This window comes from Pithys albifrons, chromosome 1, assembly GCF_047495875.1.
Source record: "Pithys albifrons albifrons isolate INPA30051 chromosome 1, PitAlb_v1, whole genome shotgun sequence".
Lineage (NCBI taxonomy): Eukaryota > Metazoa > Chordata > Aves > Passeriformes > Thamnophilidae > Pithys > Pithys albifrons.
The window spans coordinates 26638770-26655735 of NC_092458.1; the positions used below are offsets into that span (position 1 = coordinate 26638770).

Consider the following 16966-nt stretch of genomic DNA (forward strand, 5'->3'; position numbering starts at 1 on the left):
GACCCTAAAATGGAGCAGATGGATATTTTCTGAAGGAACTCCTTCTTCAGAAGGAGGCCCATGAAGAGCCCATGCCAGAGTAGTTCTTGAGGACTGTACCACATGGAAGGACCCACACTGGAGCAAAGTGTGAGGACAAAGAAGAGCAAAGAGGAACTGTTATGGAGTGGTTGCAGATCCATTCTTCAACTCCTCTGCACTGCTTGGGGAACGGTGGTGTAGATGTAAAGGAGTTGGAAGTGGAGGGGTGAAAGTGGTAGGGTGGTGGAAAGGTTTTGTTTTCCTTTAATATTTGTCTCTCGCTAATCATCTCTTATTTTTAATTGGCAAAAAAAAATGAAATAATCTTCCACAAGTTAAGTCTGTTTTGCCTGTGACAGTAAATGGCAAATGATCTCCCTTTTTATTGACCCATGAGCTTCTCCATTCTTTCTCTCCCTGCCCTGTTGATGAGGGGCACTGAGTGAGTATCTCGGTGGCCAATGTCAACCCATCACTGGGTAACAAAGATACAATTTTTAAGTCTTTCCCCTCCATCGCAGGAATCAAATCTGTAAAATCATGGGGCAAACATCTTTCTGCGGTTGAAGAGTCTGATTAAAAAAATGTGCGTCCTTTTACCTCTGGGGAAAAAACCCAACAAAACCAAACCGAGCAACAAGACACAAACCCCAACCCAAACAGGAAGCCCAACTACTTGCAAAGAGCTGCACAAAGCATCAGGACCTAGCAGTTATGCTGCCACTTACTGCTGCTGCTCTGAAACACCTGGGGGAGGCTGGGGAAGCTGGGTCTTCTGGGGCATCCCTCCCTCAGGAGGGCAAGCCCAGCGGTGTCCCATGTCATAGAATCACAGAATCATAGAAGTGATTGGGTTGGAAAAGACCTCCAAGATCATCAAATCCAACCCTTGGTCCAACTCCAGTCCCTTTACCACATCATGGCACTCAGTGCCATGTCCAATCTCAGGTAAAAACCTCCAGGGATGGGGAATCCACCACCTCTCTGGGCAAACCATTCCAGTGCCTGATTACTCCCTCTGGAAAGAATTTTTTTCTGATCTCCAACTTAAATTTCCCCTGGCAGAGCTAAGTCCGTGCGCCCTTGTCCTATTGCTGAGTGCCTGGGAGAAGAGACCAACCCCCACCTGGCTATAACTTCCCTTCAGGTAGTTCTAGACAGTGCTGAGGTCACCTCTGAGCCTCCTCTTCTCCAGGCTAAACAACCCCAGCTCCCTCAGCCTCTCCCCACAGGACTTGTGCTCCAGTCCCTTCACCAGCCTTCACCAGCGCCTGGAGGGGTCCGCGACGGAGCATCCGCAGAGTGTGACGTGACGGAGGGTGAGTCGGTTTGAGGTTCTAACGGCGCAACGGACGTTTTGCCTCCGACTGCCCCAGATAGACCCACAGCATTGGGGAGCTCCGTGCAGGGCGCGGGTTTCACCCCGGTAGGGCGGTGGGCTCACGAGCAGCCCCCGCGTCCTCGGAGTCGCTCCCACGGGACTGGCGAGGGGGAACCCTCGCCGGGGGGACGGCAGTCACTGAAAAACCGCGTCTTCCCGCTCCCCCCGAGTGCCCTCACCCCGCTGCCTCTGGCAGCGCCTCTGCCGCCGCCAGGGACCGCCCCCTCCAGGCACCTCCCCGGGCCGCCGGTGATGGCTGCAGCGGGACGGGGCGGGGATGGGGAAGGCGGGGGGAAATGTCGCGGTCGCTACGGGAGACGGGGAAAAACCGGAAGCCGGCGGGGCGGGGCGGCGTGGGGCTGGCGGGCGCTCCCCATCTCCCATCCTCTCCCTGCCGGGCGGCGGCAGAGTCAGAGCCATGGGCTGTTTCTTCTCCCGCCGCAGGAAGCCGGCCCTGGGCGGGCAGCAGCAACAGCAACAGCAGCAGCAACAGCCGCAGCAGCAGCAAGCGGGAGCCTACCAGGACGCGGCAGAGCAGAAGGCGCCGCAGTACAGCTGGGACCAGCGGGCCAAGGTACCCCCTGGCTGGTGCCCCCCGGGCGTGGGCAGGGCGGGGGTGGCCGTATGGGCTGTCTCGGGGGCAGCGCCGCTCCCTCCTCTGCCCCCGGAGCTGCGGGGCAGGGGCCGCGGCAGGGCCCCCCTTGACACGAAGACAGCGAGGACTCCTCTGGTCCTGCTTTTACGGCTCGGTCCGCGCAGTTCAGTGCCTTTATTTAAACAGCAAAAAAGTGTTTAGCCTGGGGATTTTACCGCCGTGCAGGCGGGCGCTGGATCCCGCGGCTGCCGCCGGCGCATCATTCCCGGTGTGGCTGTGCCCCGAGGGGGCTGCGCTGCGTCCCGCTGGGATAGCTCGGCTGTGACAGTCCCCACGGGTGGCGACAGCGTGTCTGCCCTGCCCTCGGGATTTCTGAAGCAGTGTGGGGTCCCCTGGGTGCGCGTCTCACCCGAGCAAACCGGGATTAATGGCAGCTGGGGAGAGGGAGTCCCCACTCCTCGCATTTCATTGGAGGCTTAAAACTCGTGGCTTGTGTCCTGACTGTCAATATTGATTTTTTTCCTGCTTGGCTGTTTGCGCTGTTTTGTGTGATTGGTTTGTTTGGGTTTTGTTGGGGTTTTTTTGTTTGTTTTATTTAGTTTTGGGAGGTTTGGTTTGTTTGGTTGGGTTTGCTTGGTTTTGGGTTTTTTTATTTTTTTTTAAAGCTAGAGGAAGTCGGACTAGTTTATCAGTCCCTAAAATGAGAAATGAAGACAAATCCTTCCCAGTGGTGTTTCCTGAGCTGCTGAAGGCAATTGTGAAGTCTCAAGCAAGAAAGTGTTTAAATGCTGTGTTAAATGTCTTTCTTTCTACTCTCACTTCAAGTTTCACTTCCTAAATATATCCTGACATCATAGCCCTGCTAGGCCTCCCTTCCCCTCCTCTCCAGCTGCCTTTGGGTGGAGGAAGGAGAAACCGGGGCAGACCATAAACTTTACTGATGTGGTTTTAACAAACAAAGTCCTCAAACCTTAAGGCCATATTTTACAAGTATGGAAAAGAAAATGTGTGAACTTATTTGTATGTTCAGCTTGCTTGTTTTTTAAATTTGCCCAGGTGCTCTAGGGTGCCCCTTAAGTCTTCCAAGTAGGTTAAGACAAGCTCAGATGGAGATGAGCTCGAAAGCGTGCGCATGGCCCGGAGGAATTGGTTCTTTGAGGATAAGGCTGAGCAACAAGGCTGGTGAAGGGACTGGAGCACTAGTCCTATGGGGAGAGGCTGAGGGAGCTGGGGTTGTTTAGCCTGGAGAAGAGGAGGCTCAGAGGTGACCTCATCACTGTCTAGAACTACCTGAAGGGAAGTTCTGGCCAGGTGGGGGTTGGTCTCTTCTCCCAGGCAGTCAGCAACAGGACAAGGGCGCACGGGCTCAAGCTCTGCCAGGGGAAATTTAAGTTGGAGATCAGAAAAAAATTCTTTCCAGAGGGAGTAATCAGGCACTGGAATGGTTTGCCCAGAGAGGTGGTGGATTCCCCATCCCTGGAGGTTTTTACCTGAGATTGAACATGGCACTGAGTGCCATGATGTGGTAAAGGGACTGGAGTTGGACCAAGGGTTGGATTTGATGATCTCGGAGGTCTTTTCCAACACAATCGATTCTATGATCTGTGTTGGACTTGTTGCTTTGACTGGATGATGGATATTTACAGTGCAGAGAGATAAGAAGAGGAGGATGGCAACCTGTCACTTGTACAGAGACTTGTCTCAGAGGGAGAGGGCTGTACTGAAACCGTATTTTAGAGCAACAGAACAAATTTTAGTCTGTCTAAAAGTAAATTACTAAATCAACATTTGTAATCTTATTTTTTAATTGTAGAGCAAATTTACTAGCTAAAGCTCAACAGGTATGAGACTTTTTACTCTGTCTACGTATAAGGCATTAACTTTGAAAACTAAAAGGAGGAAAGTCAGGATATAGAAAGACTTGATTCAGAGAATAGCCAGCCTTGTTGCTAAGGAGATGACTGTTGTTAATGTGCTGGAAGTAGGCTCAAGCTAACAGAGGAGGCTATTACAACACCAACAATCTGACTCTGTGGAGTAAAAAAAAAAAAAGGTACCATGTATTGCATGTAGAACTTCTTCCTTTGCTATAAAAGAATCTTAGAAACCATAAGAATCAGTGAGTTTGGGCTGTGCTACTAAATTGTTTAAGACACCAAACTAGCTGCTTAATTTTATACTGTACAGCCTAGGAATGGCTGTTTAATGTTTAAGACTCTTGCTCTTTACAGCCTTATCTTTCACTGTGCTTTTTGGGTGTATGCTTAGTACATGAAACCAGGAAACCACTGAAGTCAGCTTGTCTCAGGTAAAAGAATACTGAGCATTTGGTGCACTAAACTTGTTTGTATTAAGTGACACTAAGTCAGTGTTAATGTAGTAGCTTTAAATGTTGATACCTTATCCTGTTGTCTATTTTTTCTCATTTCTGATGCATCACATATACTTGTTTATTTCACAATGTGTGTTTGTACACAAAGGTAAATTGAAGTCACTTGGAAAACTTGTGGCCTGAAGACTCCTTTTTGTTTGTCAAGTGCATTGAATTGTATTCTGAACATTGAAAACCTTAACTCTGTCAAAAGATGCGCTAAGTGGTCTTTTGATGTTAATTTCCACCATTTAGGGTGGGGATATGTTTCTAATTTTTCTCACTCAGTGATGCAGTTCTGGTTATGTAGTGGAGTTTTGCAAGTAGGTTTGGTAGTTGTCTGTAGTTCTTGTAAATTATCCTCCTTATGTTCTTACAGGTGGATACATCTTGCTGCTCAGACACTCCAACTGTCCTCCTGTAAACTAATGCCATGATGACATTCTCACTGTAGGGAGAAAAATATAGTCACACTTGTGTGCATGTTTGTCTGATTAGGGATGTGGAGAGTGGTGACTGCTGCTGACAGCTGTGATGGAAGAAGGTCTGAACGTGAGGGGTTCCTTCAACAAAACTATTTCTTCTGCTTCTAAAGGACAGCATCACTAGTTGAATCTATCTTCATTATGTTCTGATGGCAAATTATAATTACTACTGATACTGTCTGCTAGTGTAGACCTAGGCAAAGAGTAATGTGATGATATCCTAGAGACTATATAATGCTTGTGTAATAGTCCCAAAAAATGGACCATGTGGTAGAAAACTCAAAATAGAAGATATTATAAGAGGCTGATAGTTGAACTGAAATTAAAGAATAGGAACTTAAGGGGCCTTTTCAGTTTTTTGGATTACTTTATTAAGTGAGGACTGAAGTTTCAAGGTACACAAAAATTAATCAAATTCAGATTGCACTGTAAATCTACTGGAAACTGTGATACTTGCTGACCCTTGGGTTCAGACAACTGTGTGAAATTGCCTATGGTACAGTAGAAGAACCAAAGGATCAACTTATCTTCAAAACAGAAGGGAAAAAAATGAGTATGCAGTTTCTTGCTGCTCTGGGATTCTTAGTCCACACGAATAAGTAGAGCATGGTTTATTCTGGAGTCTGTTATTACTGCATCAGATCTTGAGGACTTGTTATGTCTTATTGATGTCTTTGGGCTGTCATGAGAGTCCTCTTCAGACCAAGTGTGGGAGAGGAAATTTGTGATGCTCAGCCCTCCTCAGCCTTCTTCAGCTAGGTTTCCACCTGAAATGTGAAGTTGTATTTGTGCTTTTCATCTCCCTTCTCCTTTCCTACCTTACTGCCTTCTGTATTACTGACATTGTTTACATGTGTGCCCAGAGCGATATCTACAGCACTAAGTGAACATGGGTATGTCCAGACAGGATCTGGGGTTTTGTGTCTTGTGATACACTCGTGTGCTGTGACCTTCTCCGCACAAGAAGAAACACAACTTGCTGCATTGTGTTTTTTTGCAGTTGTCTCATGTTCAGAGAAGTAGAATTAGATTAATTATGACCACAATGGCATTTAGAGCTTAGAGGGACTTTTCTTCCCAGGTGATTCTTCCTTTTAGAAGGAAGAAGTAAAGTTTTGTTTTATGTCAACTGAGTTGTAGCTTAACTGCTTTAGTTGATACAAAACAGGCAGCTATCACTGTTATGTCATGCTATGATGACCATATTCAAACGGCTTAAAAACTCCAAGGTTTAACCTTCTATGTAAATCATAGATAGCTTTTGTTTGCTACCTTACATTTGAGGATTCTTTAAGGGAGGTCTGAGCTGACTTGGGCATGTTGAGCTGTCCAGATCTTGTTTAGGTAGTCATTTTGTGTTCTATTTTGGAATAAAAATAAAATAACTTTAACTAAGCAGGGAAATACTTTTTACTTAAATCCAATTCCTGGTGCACCAGAAGAACTACCACACTATTTCTTAAAATGTAGTTGATCAACTGAGAAACAGTCAACAAGTTCGTATTAAACAATATTTCCAGTTAAATCAGATATAGGAGTGTAATAGCCTTTTTTCTTCTTCCTCTTCTCCTATCTGCAGTATTTGGCAATGGTTTGCTGCTCAGAGAAGTATGACCATTTTATGCTATTATGGGTAGTCTGGAAGAGCAGGAAGATTACAGAGAATAGAATGAAATGTGGATTCAGACTGTTGTATTGGCTACATTTAAAGTCAAGGTGTGCAGGAGAAGCTTCAAGATGAAAAACTGTATGCTGGTGGCTGGAACCTGCACTGCTCTTTCCACCTTGTCTTGTTACACAAGAATCTCAAAATCTGCCAGAGGGTAACTTCAACAAGCAGTCTCCAGAGGATGTTGCAACTCACTACTTCAGGGCACCAAACCCGTGCAAGTATGAATTTGCAGAAGTGTCTAGGCCTGGGAATGCACTTTTCTTTCTTATTTCCTTTCTGTTAATTCCCCTGCTGACAAAAATAACGCTTAAAGCTTCTTAAGTTTGTGTGCCTGCCCTATGGCTGCAGCTTTCAATGTCACTGGGTCAGCGGCCAACTCTTATATGTCATCAACTGTATACAAGTTCATAACTGAACTGCCATCTGTTGTGACTTAGATAGCAAACTATTTTTTGAGAATTATGTTTAAAAGGGAAGACCTTAGTGTAAGTAGTTTAGAAATACTTTACAAACTATTGTTTGCTCATCAGCGTAGACAGAGGTAACTATGAGAGAACCATAACATGTTCAGAACAGCAGTACCTTCTCATATTTGTGGACTTGTATCATTGTTGACTGAAAGTCCTTTCCTTATGGACCCCGTGAAAGTCTTGGAAAGACATGAACTCATACCAGAAAGAGGATCCTTGGTGGGATCCTTGGTGGTTCTAGGCACAGTTACCACTCAAAATTGTGAAGGTCTAGTACTCCTAACTCTTCTCCCAAATGACAGCTGCCTAGTTTTCGTGACAGTAAACTGGATGATGGTGTCTGAAGAGATGTATGTCATGTGCAACTTTCACATCCAGCCTCTGACCTTCTTGCAAGACAAGTGTTTGCAGGAAGGAAAGCTGCTTAATACACCGTGCACTTGTTGCAACGGTATGTCCTAAAGTTCAAAGCAATCATGACAAACTCTTATTTGCCCTCACTTCTCTCCTTTCTTTATTCTTTAAAATCCTTGCTCCTCACAATTTGTCCTCTAGTCCTTTGTAACAGACTTCTCACCATTTAAATTGCTGCTAAGCAAAGATGAGACTTCTGTACCTGTTTTGAGAGGGAAGAATATTGTGTAAGCAGAGCTAACTCTTTCATCATCATATCTGGTTATTCTAAGTTATTCTATGGAGTAATTCCTGAACCTGTGCGTAGTCACTTCTGTTAGAAGGTTTCAACTCCAGAGATGTGCCCATATCTATAAATGTATGACTCTTGTCTACTCCAAAAACTCTTAAATTCATCTGAAAGCACTAAAAGCTGTCTCAGTGAATCCTGTCATCATTTGAACTTATACCAGTCTGGGGAAAAAGAAGATATTTAAAAATCTGTTTAGGGCTGGAGGGCAAAGCATCTGTCTGGGTGAGATCAGTGAATTTCAACAGTTTTAAAAAATTTTATCCAAATACTAAGGACAAATAGATGAGTTATTAAGTAGTTGATTTTTGCTGACCTGCCACCTGCTTAAGCTTTTATAGCCAATGGTGCACCAGATGAATGGGCAGAGAAATTCACATAGCCCTTGTTATGGTTGTGTGAGACTGCAGATGTTAACCTTTTTCTGTTTTTAATTACTTTCCTAGCCTGCTTTATTTGCTGTGTTGCTAAGACAAAGCTTAAGCAGCAGTTAGTGTTGACCATCAGGGAAAAGAAGGTGGTTGCAGTGATTTAATATTAACCTGTTGATGATACCTGAAGACCTCAGAGATGGTGAGCATGAACTAAGGCCAATGGCATCCTGGCTTGTGTCAAAAGTAGTGTGGCCAGCTGGACTAGGTCCATGAGCTGCACTTGGCAGTGGTGAGGCCACACCTTGAATCCTGTGTCCAGTTCTGGGTCACTCACTTCAAGAAAGACACTGAGTGCTGGATTGTGTCCAGAGGAGGGCAATGATGCTGGTGAAGGGTCTGGAGCACAGGTTCTATGAGGAGTGGCTGAGGAAGCTGATGTTGTTCAGCCTGGAGAAAAGGAGACTCAGAGGGGACCTTATTGCTCTCTACAACCACTTGAAAGGAGATTATAGCCAGGTGGGGGATTGCTGTCTTCTCCCAAGTAGCAAGTGATAGGACAAGAGAAAAAGGCCTCAAGTTGCTCCAGGGCAGGTTTAGATTGGGCATTGTGAAAAATTTCTTCATGGAAAGAGTTGTCAAGCTCTGGAACAGGCATCCCAGGGAAGTGGTTGTCTCTATCCCTGGAGGTATTTAAAAGATGTGTAGATGTGGCACTTGTGGACATGTTTAGTGATGGACTTGGCAGTGTTAGGCTAATGTTTGGACTTGATGAACTTAGAAGTCTTTTCCAATCTAAACTATTCTATAATTCTATGAGTATGTTAACAGCTGTTGGCTGCATCCTCAAAACCGTAGTTCTGCCTTCATGCCTCTTTCTCTGGCATGTTTCTTTTACTCAGCGGAAGTGAAATATTCATATCTACTACAGTCTCTTCAGTCACCTGCTTGTCTCAGGGGCAATAAATCTATTTCATCAAGTTTCACCTGTCATTCAAGTTGTGTCAGAACAGAACTATGAATTAATGTCAGGAAAATAAAATGAAACTCCTGAATTTGATCATAAACTGAATTTTTATCTTTAACTTTGTTTCTCAAGATCTCTCTCTTGAAACTGTCTGTAAGCTGTGAGTTTGCTGCCTAACCAGTGGCTTTCACTTAGGCCTAAATAAAAATGCAAAGTGAAGGTGAAGTTTCACATAGATCTGCAAAAGCAGCTGTGTGGGACAAGCTAGTGCTGCTTCAGAGGCTTTATAGAGCAGAACAATTTAGAAGGACATTCTAAGGTTCCAACTTTCAAAAACCTGCAAGTTCAGGAGCACTGAACTTCTCCTCCCGAAGCGAAACAACTGTTCCTCTGTGCCCTGTTTTGAAGGCAGTAAACCTGTCTCCCAGGGTTATTTTAAAAACCCTCCAGCATACAGACATACACAAACACACATAAATGTTCTAGGAGTTCCCTGGAAGAACGTGCCCAAAAGCAATTTTGATACTTGTCTTCTCAGGAACGAGAGAATTTAAATGAAAATCTCTTGTATATGGATCAAATAGATAACATTATATGGAGCTAAAGACCTTGGGTACTTTGCTAAGCATAGTGTGTGACTAAGTCTCCATGCTGTGTCCCTTGTCATTTGAGTCTCCCAATTTTATTTGTAACTTTTCCAACCAACTTTCCTGGATGTGTACTAGTGAGGAGAGAGTTCTAGGAAGCCATCTTCATTGTCTCAACTTCCATTTTACTTGAAAGATTGATCAGCTGCAAACCTCCTTTCCTGTCTGGAGATCAGATATCGCATATAATTTTATCAGTTCATAGAGACTTGTAGATTCCTTTAGCTGTTCTGGTCAAAAGCTACACAGTCTGAGCTGGTTTAGTGAATGGGCACTAGCCCGTCCTGGTTATGCCATTTGCTGGTCTCTAAATATCATGTGAATGTTTGACATACTGGGGGGAAGAGTTTCTTATGCAACAATTGTTGTAATGCATGATAACTGACTATGGGGCAGCAAATATTAGAGCCCTCAGGCTGATAATCATGTAGCAGGTTTGTGAAGTGGTGTTGTGTCAGGCTTGCTCAGGTACTTATATACTTCCAAGTGCTATTTTAATAAGCTTTCACAAGAGGGCAGAGTAGAATTTGCTCCAGGAATTGTAGTTGTCTTGAGACTTCCGTATATCTAGAAGTGAGCCAGCTCAGATTCCTTCCATGTTACGACAACATGGGTTGTATTATTCATGCTTTCCACCTGTATCACATACCATCCTTTGTGGCTCTTGAGTCACTGCTCCCCGAGGGAGAGTCCCAGGGAAAGCCACGGACTCTTGCAAGTGTTCCTCTCTAGTGCGGTGGATGCCAGAGTGTGGAGAGGAGAGGTCTATAAACATGCCCCCTGTACCACCACTGCCAATTTTTGCTGCTTGGACATAGCTAAAACAATCTCATAGTAGTTCTTAGCACAAAAACCTTGTCAGTGTTAGCACAGAAAAGTACTGGGGTGCAGATAAGCGAGCGCTCTGTAGTTTGCACACATAATAGAGATACTGCTTGACAGCAACAATGTTTCCTTGTTTCCTTGCAACATGTTGAGGTGAGGTAAAATATAACCAAGAAAGCTACTTGAAAAGGAAATATTATGTATCTCCAGCTTTATGAATGTCTATATTGGACAATTTATTTATTACAGATATTACTCTAAAACTCAGAACCATCATCCTTCTTGAAACAGTTGAGTCCACAGGAAAAACTAGATCCCCTCAATCCCTTTCTTTATTAGAAGACAAAATTATTTAGGTTTTTTTTCTCCCTTGAAGCATGCCAGAAGTGTAGTTTCAATTATTTGCTGTACGTCAGAACTGTATATTCCAGTAGTTTAGCTAAAAGAGCTACTTCTGATCTTTCATCACTCTTGGAAGTGTCTTCCAGCAGTTTTTCCTGCACAATTCAGTGATACTTCAATTAATGCAAATCAGTTGGCATTTTGCATTATAATATTCTTTGTATGTGAAGATTTTAACCTTCTTTCTTTTTTTTTTCTTTCTCCTTTAGATTGACCCCAAAGATTACACTTTTTCTGGACTTAAAAGTGAAACTGTGGGTCGACTGCCTGGAAAAGTAGCAGGGCAACAATTTGTCATTCAGGACTGTGAGAACTGCAGTATCTACATATTTGACCATTCTGCTACAATTACTATTGATGATTGTATAAATTGCCAAATCTTTTTAGGGCCAGTAAAAGGCAGCGTGTTTTTCCGTGACTGCAAAGATTGTAAATGCATAGTTGCCTGCCAACAGTTTCGCACTCGGGACTGCAGAAAGCTGGAGGTGTTCTTGTGCTGTGCCACCCAGCCCATTATTGAGTCCTCCACAGGTATGAAATTTGGATGTTTCCAGTACTATTATCCTGAGCTTGCTTTACAATTTAAAGATGCTGGTCTGAGTATCTTCAATAACACATGGAGCAACATCCATGACTTTACACCTGTGTCAGGAGAAAACAACTGGGGCCTTTTGCCTGAAACTGCTGTAGTCCAAGATTATGTTCCTCTGCCCAGCTCTGAGGAGCTGAAAGCTGTGAGAATTTCTACTGATGCTACAAGGAGCATAGTACCAATAACTCGAGGGCGGAGACAGAAAAGCAGCGATGAATCATGTTTGGCTGTGTTTTTTGCTGGTGACTACACAACTGCAAATGCCAGGAAGTTAATTGATGAGGTAAGCAACGTTTGTCTTCATTCAGCTTCTGGAATTCCTAATTAAACTTTCCTTTGGGCAGTCTCTGAAGCTCTCTGAAGGGGAACGCAGAGGTGCTGTTTGTCTACTGCCCATACTGATCAACTGCACTGTTTAAAACCTTAAAGCAAGATAAGAGGCTGAATCTCATTTGATCAGTCAGTTGCTTTACAGCTGACATCCTGTGAGTGGCATCTCTATCCTCTAACAATTCTGGTATATTTTTTCTACCATGCCACAGCCAAGTGACATTCTGAAGGAAATGTGAAGTTCATTTGATGAACTTGGTCAAATCAGTAAGTGATTGACAGAGCTTGTTAAAGGGATGTAGCCCATGAACTTGTTAAGTTATTGCCCCAAAAGTCACAGCTAATGAAAGTCTGTCCTGAAAGTTTTTCAAGTACTCAGAGAGACTCTCAAAGAATAACATGTTAAAATGTATCTCCTCTGTCAACCAGTGAAAAAGCAAGGAATATTTGTCATGGCTGATCAGCTGTCTTCAATTCTTTGATTAGTTAAATAGCTGGTGTCGTCTGTTGTGGGTGTTTTGGTGGTTTTTTGGTGTCTTTTTGGGTTTTTTTCCTTTTCTTCTGTGAGACTGTGGCTTCCAAACTTGGGTAAGTTTGTATTGTCCTGGGCCTAAAATCTGGGTCTGGCTGACTGCTTTTAGCATCCTGAACTACCAGGGTAGCCATGTAGCCAAGTAACCATGCACTACAGCATCTAGGAGAGGTATCTGTAAAAGCTGCTGATCACAGTTGTATGATCAGCTGAACAACTGGTGGAGCTCTTTCCCTTGGGGTTTTAGCTGCATGGTGTTTCCTTCCTTCCCCACTGCCCAGATGGATTTTTATGGAACTAAGTTACTAACAGCTGCCTGAGTGGACGGGGGTAATGATACATACAAGAGGCTGGGTTTTTTCCTGAAAAAGGAATAGCTACAGTAAAGAGGATAATATATGTGTTCTCCTGTGTTAGTAGTTCTTTAGACATTAGAGTTAAGAAGATGTTAAAAGACTAGTTAGTGAGATTCTGTGGAAGTCTTACTGCTCTGTAGATTAATGGATGCTTTGGAAGTATAAATGTATTTGCTGCTTTTCCACATACTTTTAGTTTCATATTAGAGTAAAAAGATATGGGGCGTGTGGGACATGTGCATGTGTTTTCAAAAGTTTGTAACTATTCTTCCAAAAAGGAAAACTTCAACAGAGGATAGATGAGAGGTTGAGCTAATGCTTGACTGAACTCTTGCAGACTAATGAGTACTAACTGCTTGATTCCAGATGCTGAATGCTTTTAACTCACATTAGTTTTAACTTCTGAGGGATTGTGGGGAAAAACACACAACCCTGAGACATAATATAAAGCAAAAATGTTCTCATTTATTCCTCTAGGTGCACTGGGGCAGAGCAGAAAATCTGGATGAATGGAATGAAAATAAACAGAAATGTAGAGAAAACAAATGGTCTTTGGAAAGAGCAAAAAAAGGTCCCTTTGCTCTGTAGCTTAATGTGTATGGGAAAAATGGTTATATTCTAGTGTAATTGGGATAATCAAGCTGAACTCTGTGCCTTAGAAGCATTTTTAATGTGAATTCTTTCTCTGGTAACAGATGACTGGTAAAGGCTTTCAGCTGGTACAGACCAAAGAAGTCTTAATGAAGGCAGAGGATGCTCACAGAGTTTTCCAGCAGTGTGCATCAGAATTCATTCCACTGCTTGAAAAAGGTGAGTTTGTGTTGTTTTCTTTCTCCTCTTGTTATAGAAATGTAACTGTCACTAGAGAGTTCTGGAGAAGGAAGAGGAGCAAAGGAGAAATTTGGGATTCAAAGGCATACTGTAAAACCTGTTGAGATGAGTTCTGGAAGCCTCAGTGAGGCCCTAAATCAATGAAAACTCCTGAAGGCTTCAGAAATGAGCTATTTCATGTGTATTTTGTGGCTCTGCTCCCCCTCTAGGGGTCCCACTGAATAGCTTGGGAGCAGTGGCACAATAGCACATGCAGGTCTGCCTGGAGTGGTCAAAAGAAGCTCGTGCTCTCAGACTGTTTCTATCTTTTCACAATTCCCTGCTCAACTACTGAGTTAGTCAGACTTTCTGTATAAATATTTAAGTAAATCAATATAGATGTGCATAAAGCAGACAAGTATTAAATTCCTATTTACAACTGGTGTACTGTCAGAGTATTTCAAAAGCCTTTCTGTTGGTCTGACTGCAGTTTTGTCTCTTTTTGCAGAAGTACTGACATCTTGTTGTCTGTTATATGTTAAAGATCAATACTCACTCTCAAACTTGGTAGCAGCTTGCAGGTTTTTTCATCGTGACATAAGTGGTTGTGATGTTCATTGCAGGAATAGGATAAAAGTCACTGTACTAATAAGAAGACAGTGTAGTTTATGGTCTGTTTTGCAGTCATGTGAGAGGAAATACCATGTTCAGAATGAAACCAGAGAAAGGGGATGTGCAAATAGTGGGTGAGAAGAAGTCTAAAAATCAGGCAATTTGCTATCTTGGGACTGAGGCAATAATGCCGGAATGACTCAGTCCTACTCCAGATGTCTGTGAAATGGCTCACTATTTGAGCAGTATAGTCTGACTCACTTCCATGCCCTACACTCCTTAGCATTTTTCTGCTATTGCTGCCTTTCAAGAAGTAAAATTGGAATCCTGCCGAAATCTCTGCAAAAAATGAGCATGGAATTGCAGATACCTTTTTTTTCTCAGATAACACTGTAGTTTCTTTAAACATGTTTAAGTGGTTTTAATTCTTTATCTATCATTATGTGGCTGCTTGAGCAAAAACCATAAAATGCTTCTTGCAAGCTTCACAGTTGCCTATGGGTTGAGAATTCTACTGTTTTGATGCCAAGCTTAGAAGTAGTATTGATTTTAGATGAAACTATTTTCTAGGTCCAGTGGTTGCTTTGGAGTTCAATGGAGATGGTGCTGTGGAAGGATGTCAGAGCACTATAAATGAAGTTTTTAGTGGGACCAAGGTAAGCTGATGTATTGCTCTATTGACAGAAAATATTAGAGTGTCTGAGCTACTTCATGGTTAAGATGTAGTGTTGACACAATACACAATCTTTTAGGTTCATGAGTAGTAAAACCTGAATGTGCTTTTGTTGTTGTTGTTTTGGTTTTTTTGTACTCAAAAGTCAAGTTAGGTGTTGGTGACAAGAAAATTGCCCTAGGAAAGTGAGTATTAAATCCCTGTATTCATTGAAGAATAGAAGATTTCCAATTAAAACTGTTATGTCACATAACAGTAAAATGAAGTTCTCTAAACATAGAATGGAAAAATTCTGCTCCAAGTCTTAGACTTAGTCACTTAGCTTTTTGATGTCTTGTCTTTTAAACCATGACAAAGATAATATGATGGGATTTCAACTTTTTTTCCATGTTTACTTTTGCTCTGTAGGATACTGCAGAATGCCTTCCTTCCAAGGCAGTTGTCTTTTTTCTTCTGTCAACTTGTTTCACTGTAGCTTCCTTACACCACATCTTCTCTTTCCTTGCTCTCCCCATTTCTCTCAATGGCAAACCGCCATGTTGTAATAAATCATCTCAATTAATGTTTTGATTGAGGCTATTGCTTGCATGTTGAGATTGATGAACAGCTACAATGCTATCTGTTACACTGAACTGTTTGCATATTGCCTAAGACAATTGTAGTTTATCTGCTGAAAGCTTTCAAAGATGTTTGTTCTGGTTCTTGGACTTTCACATGCACTGATAAATTTTGAAAAACGCAAATGTAATTGAAGTTATTTTAAAAAAATAGTCATCTGTTGAAGAAGCAACTAAGTTTTTTTGAGAGGGATATAGCACAAGGGATTCTTTCTTATAAACTCCACCTTTCTGTTAAAGTGGTAGTCTAAGGGTTTTGTGTGTTTATTTTAACCCCACTCTCCTGGGCAAAGTTGCCTTTACCAATCAAAATACATCTAAATGAATGCTAGCTGAAGCTGTGAGCCCTGAATAATCAAGCCCCAAACTTCTAATCAGTAGAAGGCAAGGTTTAATGCAGCTTGCATGTCTGCTAGGAAGGGGTGATGGCACCAAACAGTGGGTGCATCAGGGCTCAGAGATCTAGGACTGTTCTGTCACACAGTGGAAACCAACAGAGTTGTGCCCCTCATGAAATGCAAAACTAAAAATAAGCATTACTGATTCCAAATGAGCAACAACTGTTTTTAGTGATGCATAACTGTTTTCTTGTTTAACAAAACAGGTTTTTGTATCGGAAAGCAAGGCATCAGCGTCTCAAGATGTAGACAATTTCTACAACTTTGCTGACATGCAGATGGGAATGTGAAGTTTAGCATGAAGGTGTTCACATACGGTTTGTCTTGGCACTTGGATGTCACTTGGCTTGAATATCACAGTAGTTTTGTCATTTCATTTTATATTTCTCATATAATCCCTTTTATAAAGCTACTGTGGTTTTAATACCATATTACCTGAACTGGAGTAAATGGCATAGCTCCCCCTGTGCATTGTGTTTGAAACTTACGTTTCAACTCCAAAAACAATTGAGCTTTTCTACTAATTTTTTTACAGAGATTTCTAAACATCTATTGACACTTGAATGTTTCCTCACAACATCTAATGGTACACATATTTTAAAAGTGCAATGCTGATCCAAGTTTGATGCAGTAGTAATTGTTACCTTTAACTCAGACACATTGTTTAGAAAGTGTATTTATATGAAACTTGCCGTTCAGAACTTTCCCACATGCAAATTTTTTTCACTGGGGCTTCAGGAAAGAAGCTGTACTTGTTGGCTTTTTCTGAAAGCTTAGTCTGAAATGAGTTGTCCTTATAGCGTGCTTTCAAAAGTGGTTTTTGACTTTAGCTTACTTAGCTTCAGCATATTTTTTGAATAAAATTGTTTGCAGCAGCATTTATGCTGAGACTTGTCACAAAAGCATTCTGGTAAGTGAGCCCATGCCAGGCTTTTCTGCTTTGAGGTGAATTCTGAGCATGAGTGCTCTGCTGAAGCTCCTCTAAGGTCCACTCAAGTTCTCTGGTGATACAGCTGCCTCTGGCATTCCCAAGTCATATATAGGATATACCTGAGGTTCTCTGGGACTCAGAGCAATAGATCTCTGGCACCACTGTTGTTTGTTAGGACATAGAATAACCAGGAGTCAGGGAAGAA

At 42.5% G+C, this 16966-nt stretch overlaps 1 protein-coding gene across 1 annotated transcript; it reads left to right on the forward strand.

Moving 5' to 3' along the window:
• The first annotated feature begins 1756 nt into the window (after positions 1–1756).
• Positions 1757–16297, forward strand: RP2 (RP2 activator of ARL3 GTPase). Its single transcript, XM_071548009.1, has 5 exons — positions 1757–1976; positions 11120–11785; positions 13416–13530; positions 14713–14798; positions 16037–16297. The coding sequence occupies exons 1-5, from the start codon at positions 1821–1823 to the stop codon at positions 16118–16120; spliced, it is 1107 nt and encodes a 368-aa protein (XP_071404110.1). The 5' UTR covers positions 1757–1820; the 3' UTR covers positions 16121–16297.
• The last annotated feature ends 669 nt before the right edge of the window (positions 16298–16966 follow it).

What these genes read in the sequence shown, in the direction of transcription:
- RP2 (XM_071548009.1), top strand. Translation starts at nt 1,821, where the DNA reads ATGGGCTGTTTCTTCTCCCGCCGCAGGAAGCCGGCCCTGGGCGGGCAG. An exon ending in CATTCCACTGCTTGAAAAAG is followed by an intron (nt 13,531 to 14,712) that starts GTGAGTTTGTGT and finishes ACTATTTTCTAG; the next exon opens with GTCCAGTGGTTGCTTTGGAG. An exon ending in AAGTTTTTAGTGGGACCAAG is followed by an intron (nt 14,799 to 16,036) that starts GTAAGCTGATGT and finishes TTAACAAAACAG; the next exon opens with GTTTTTGTATCGGAAAGCAA.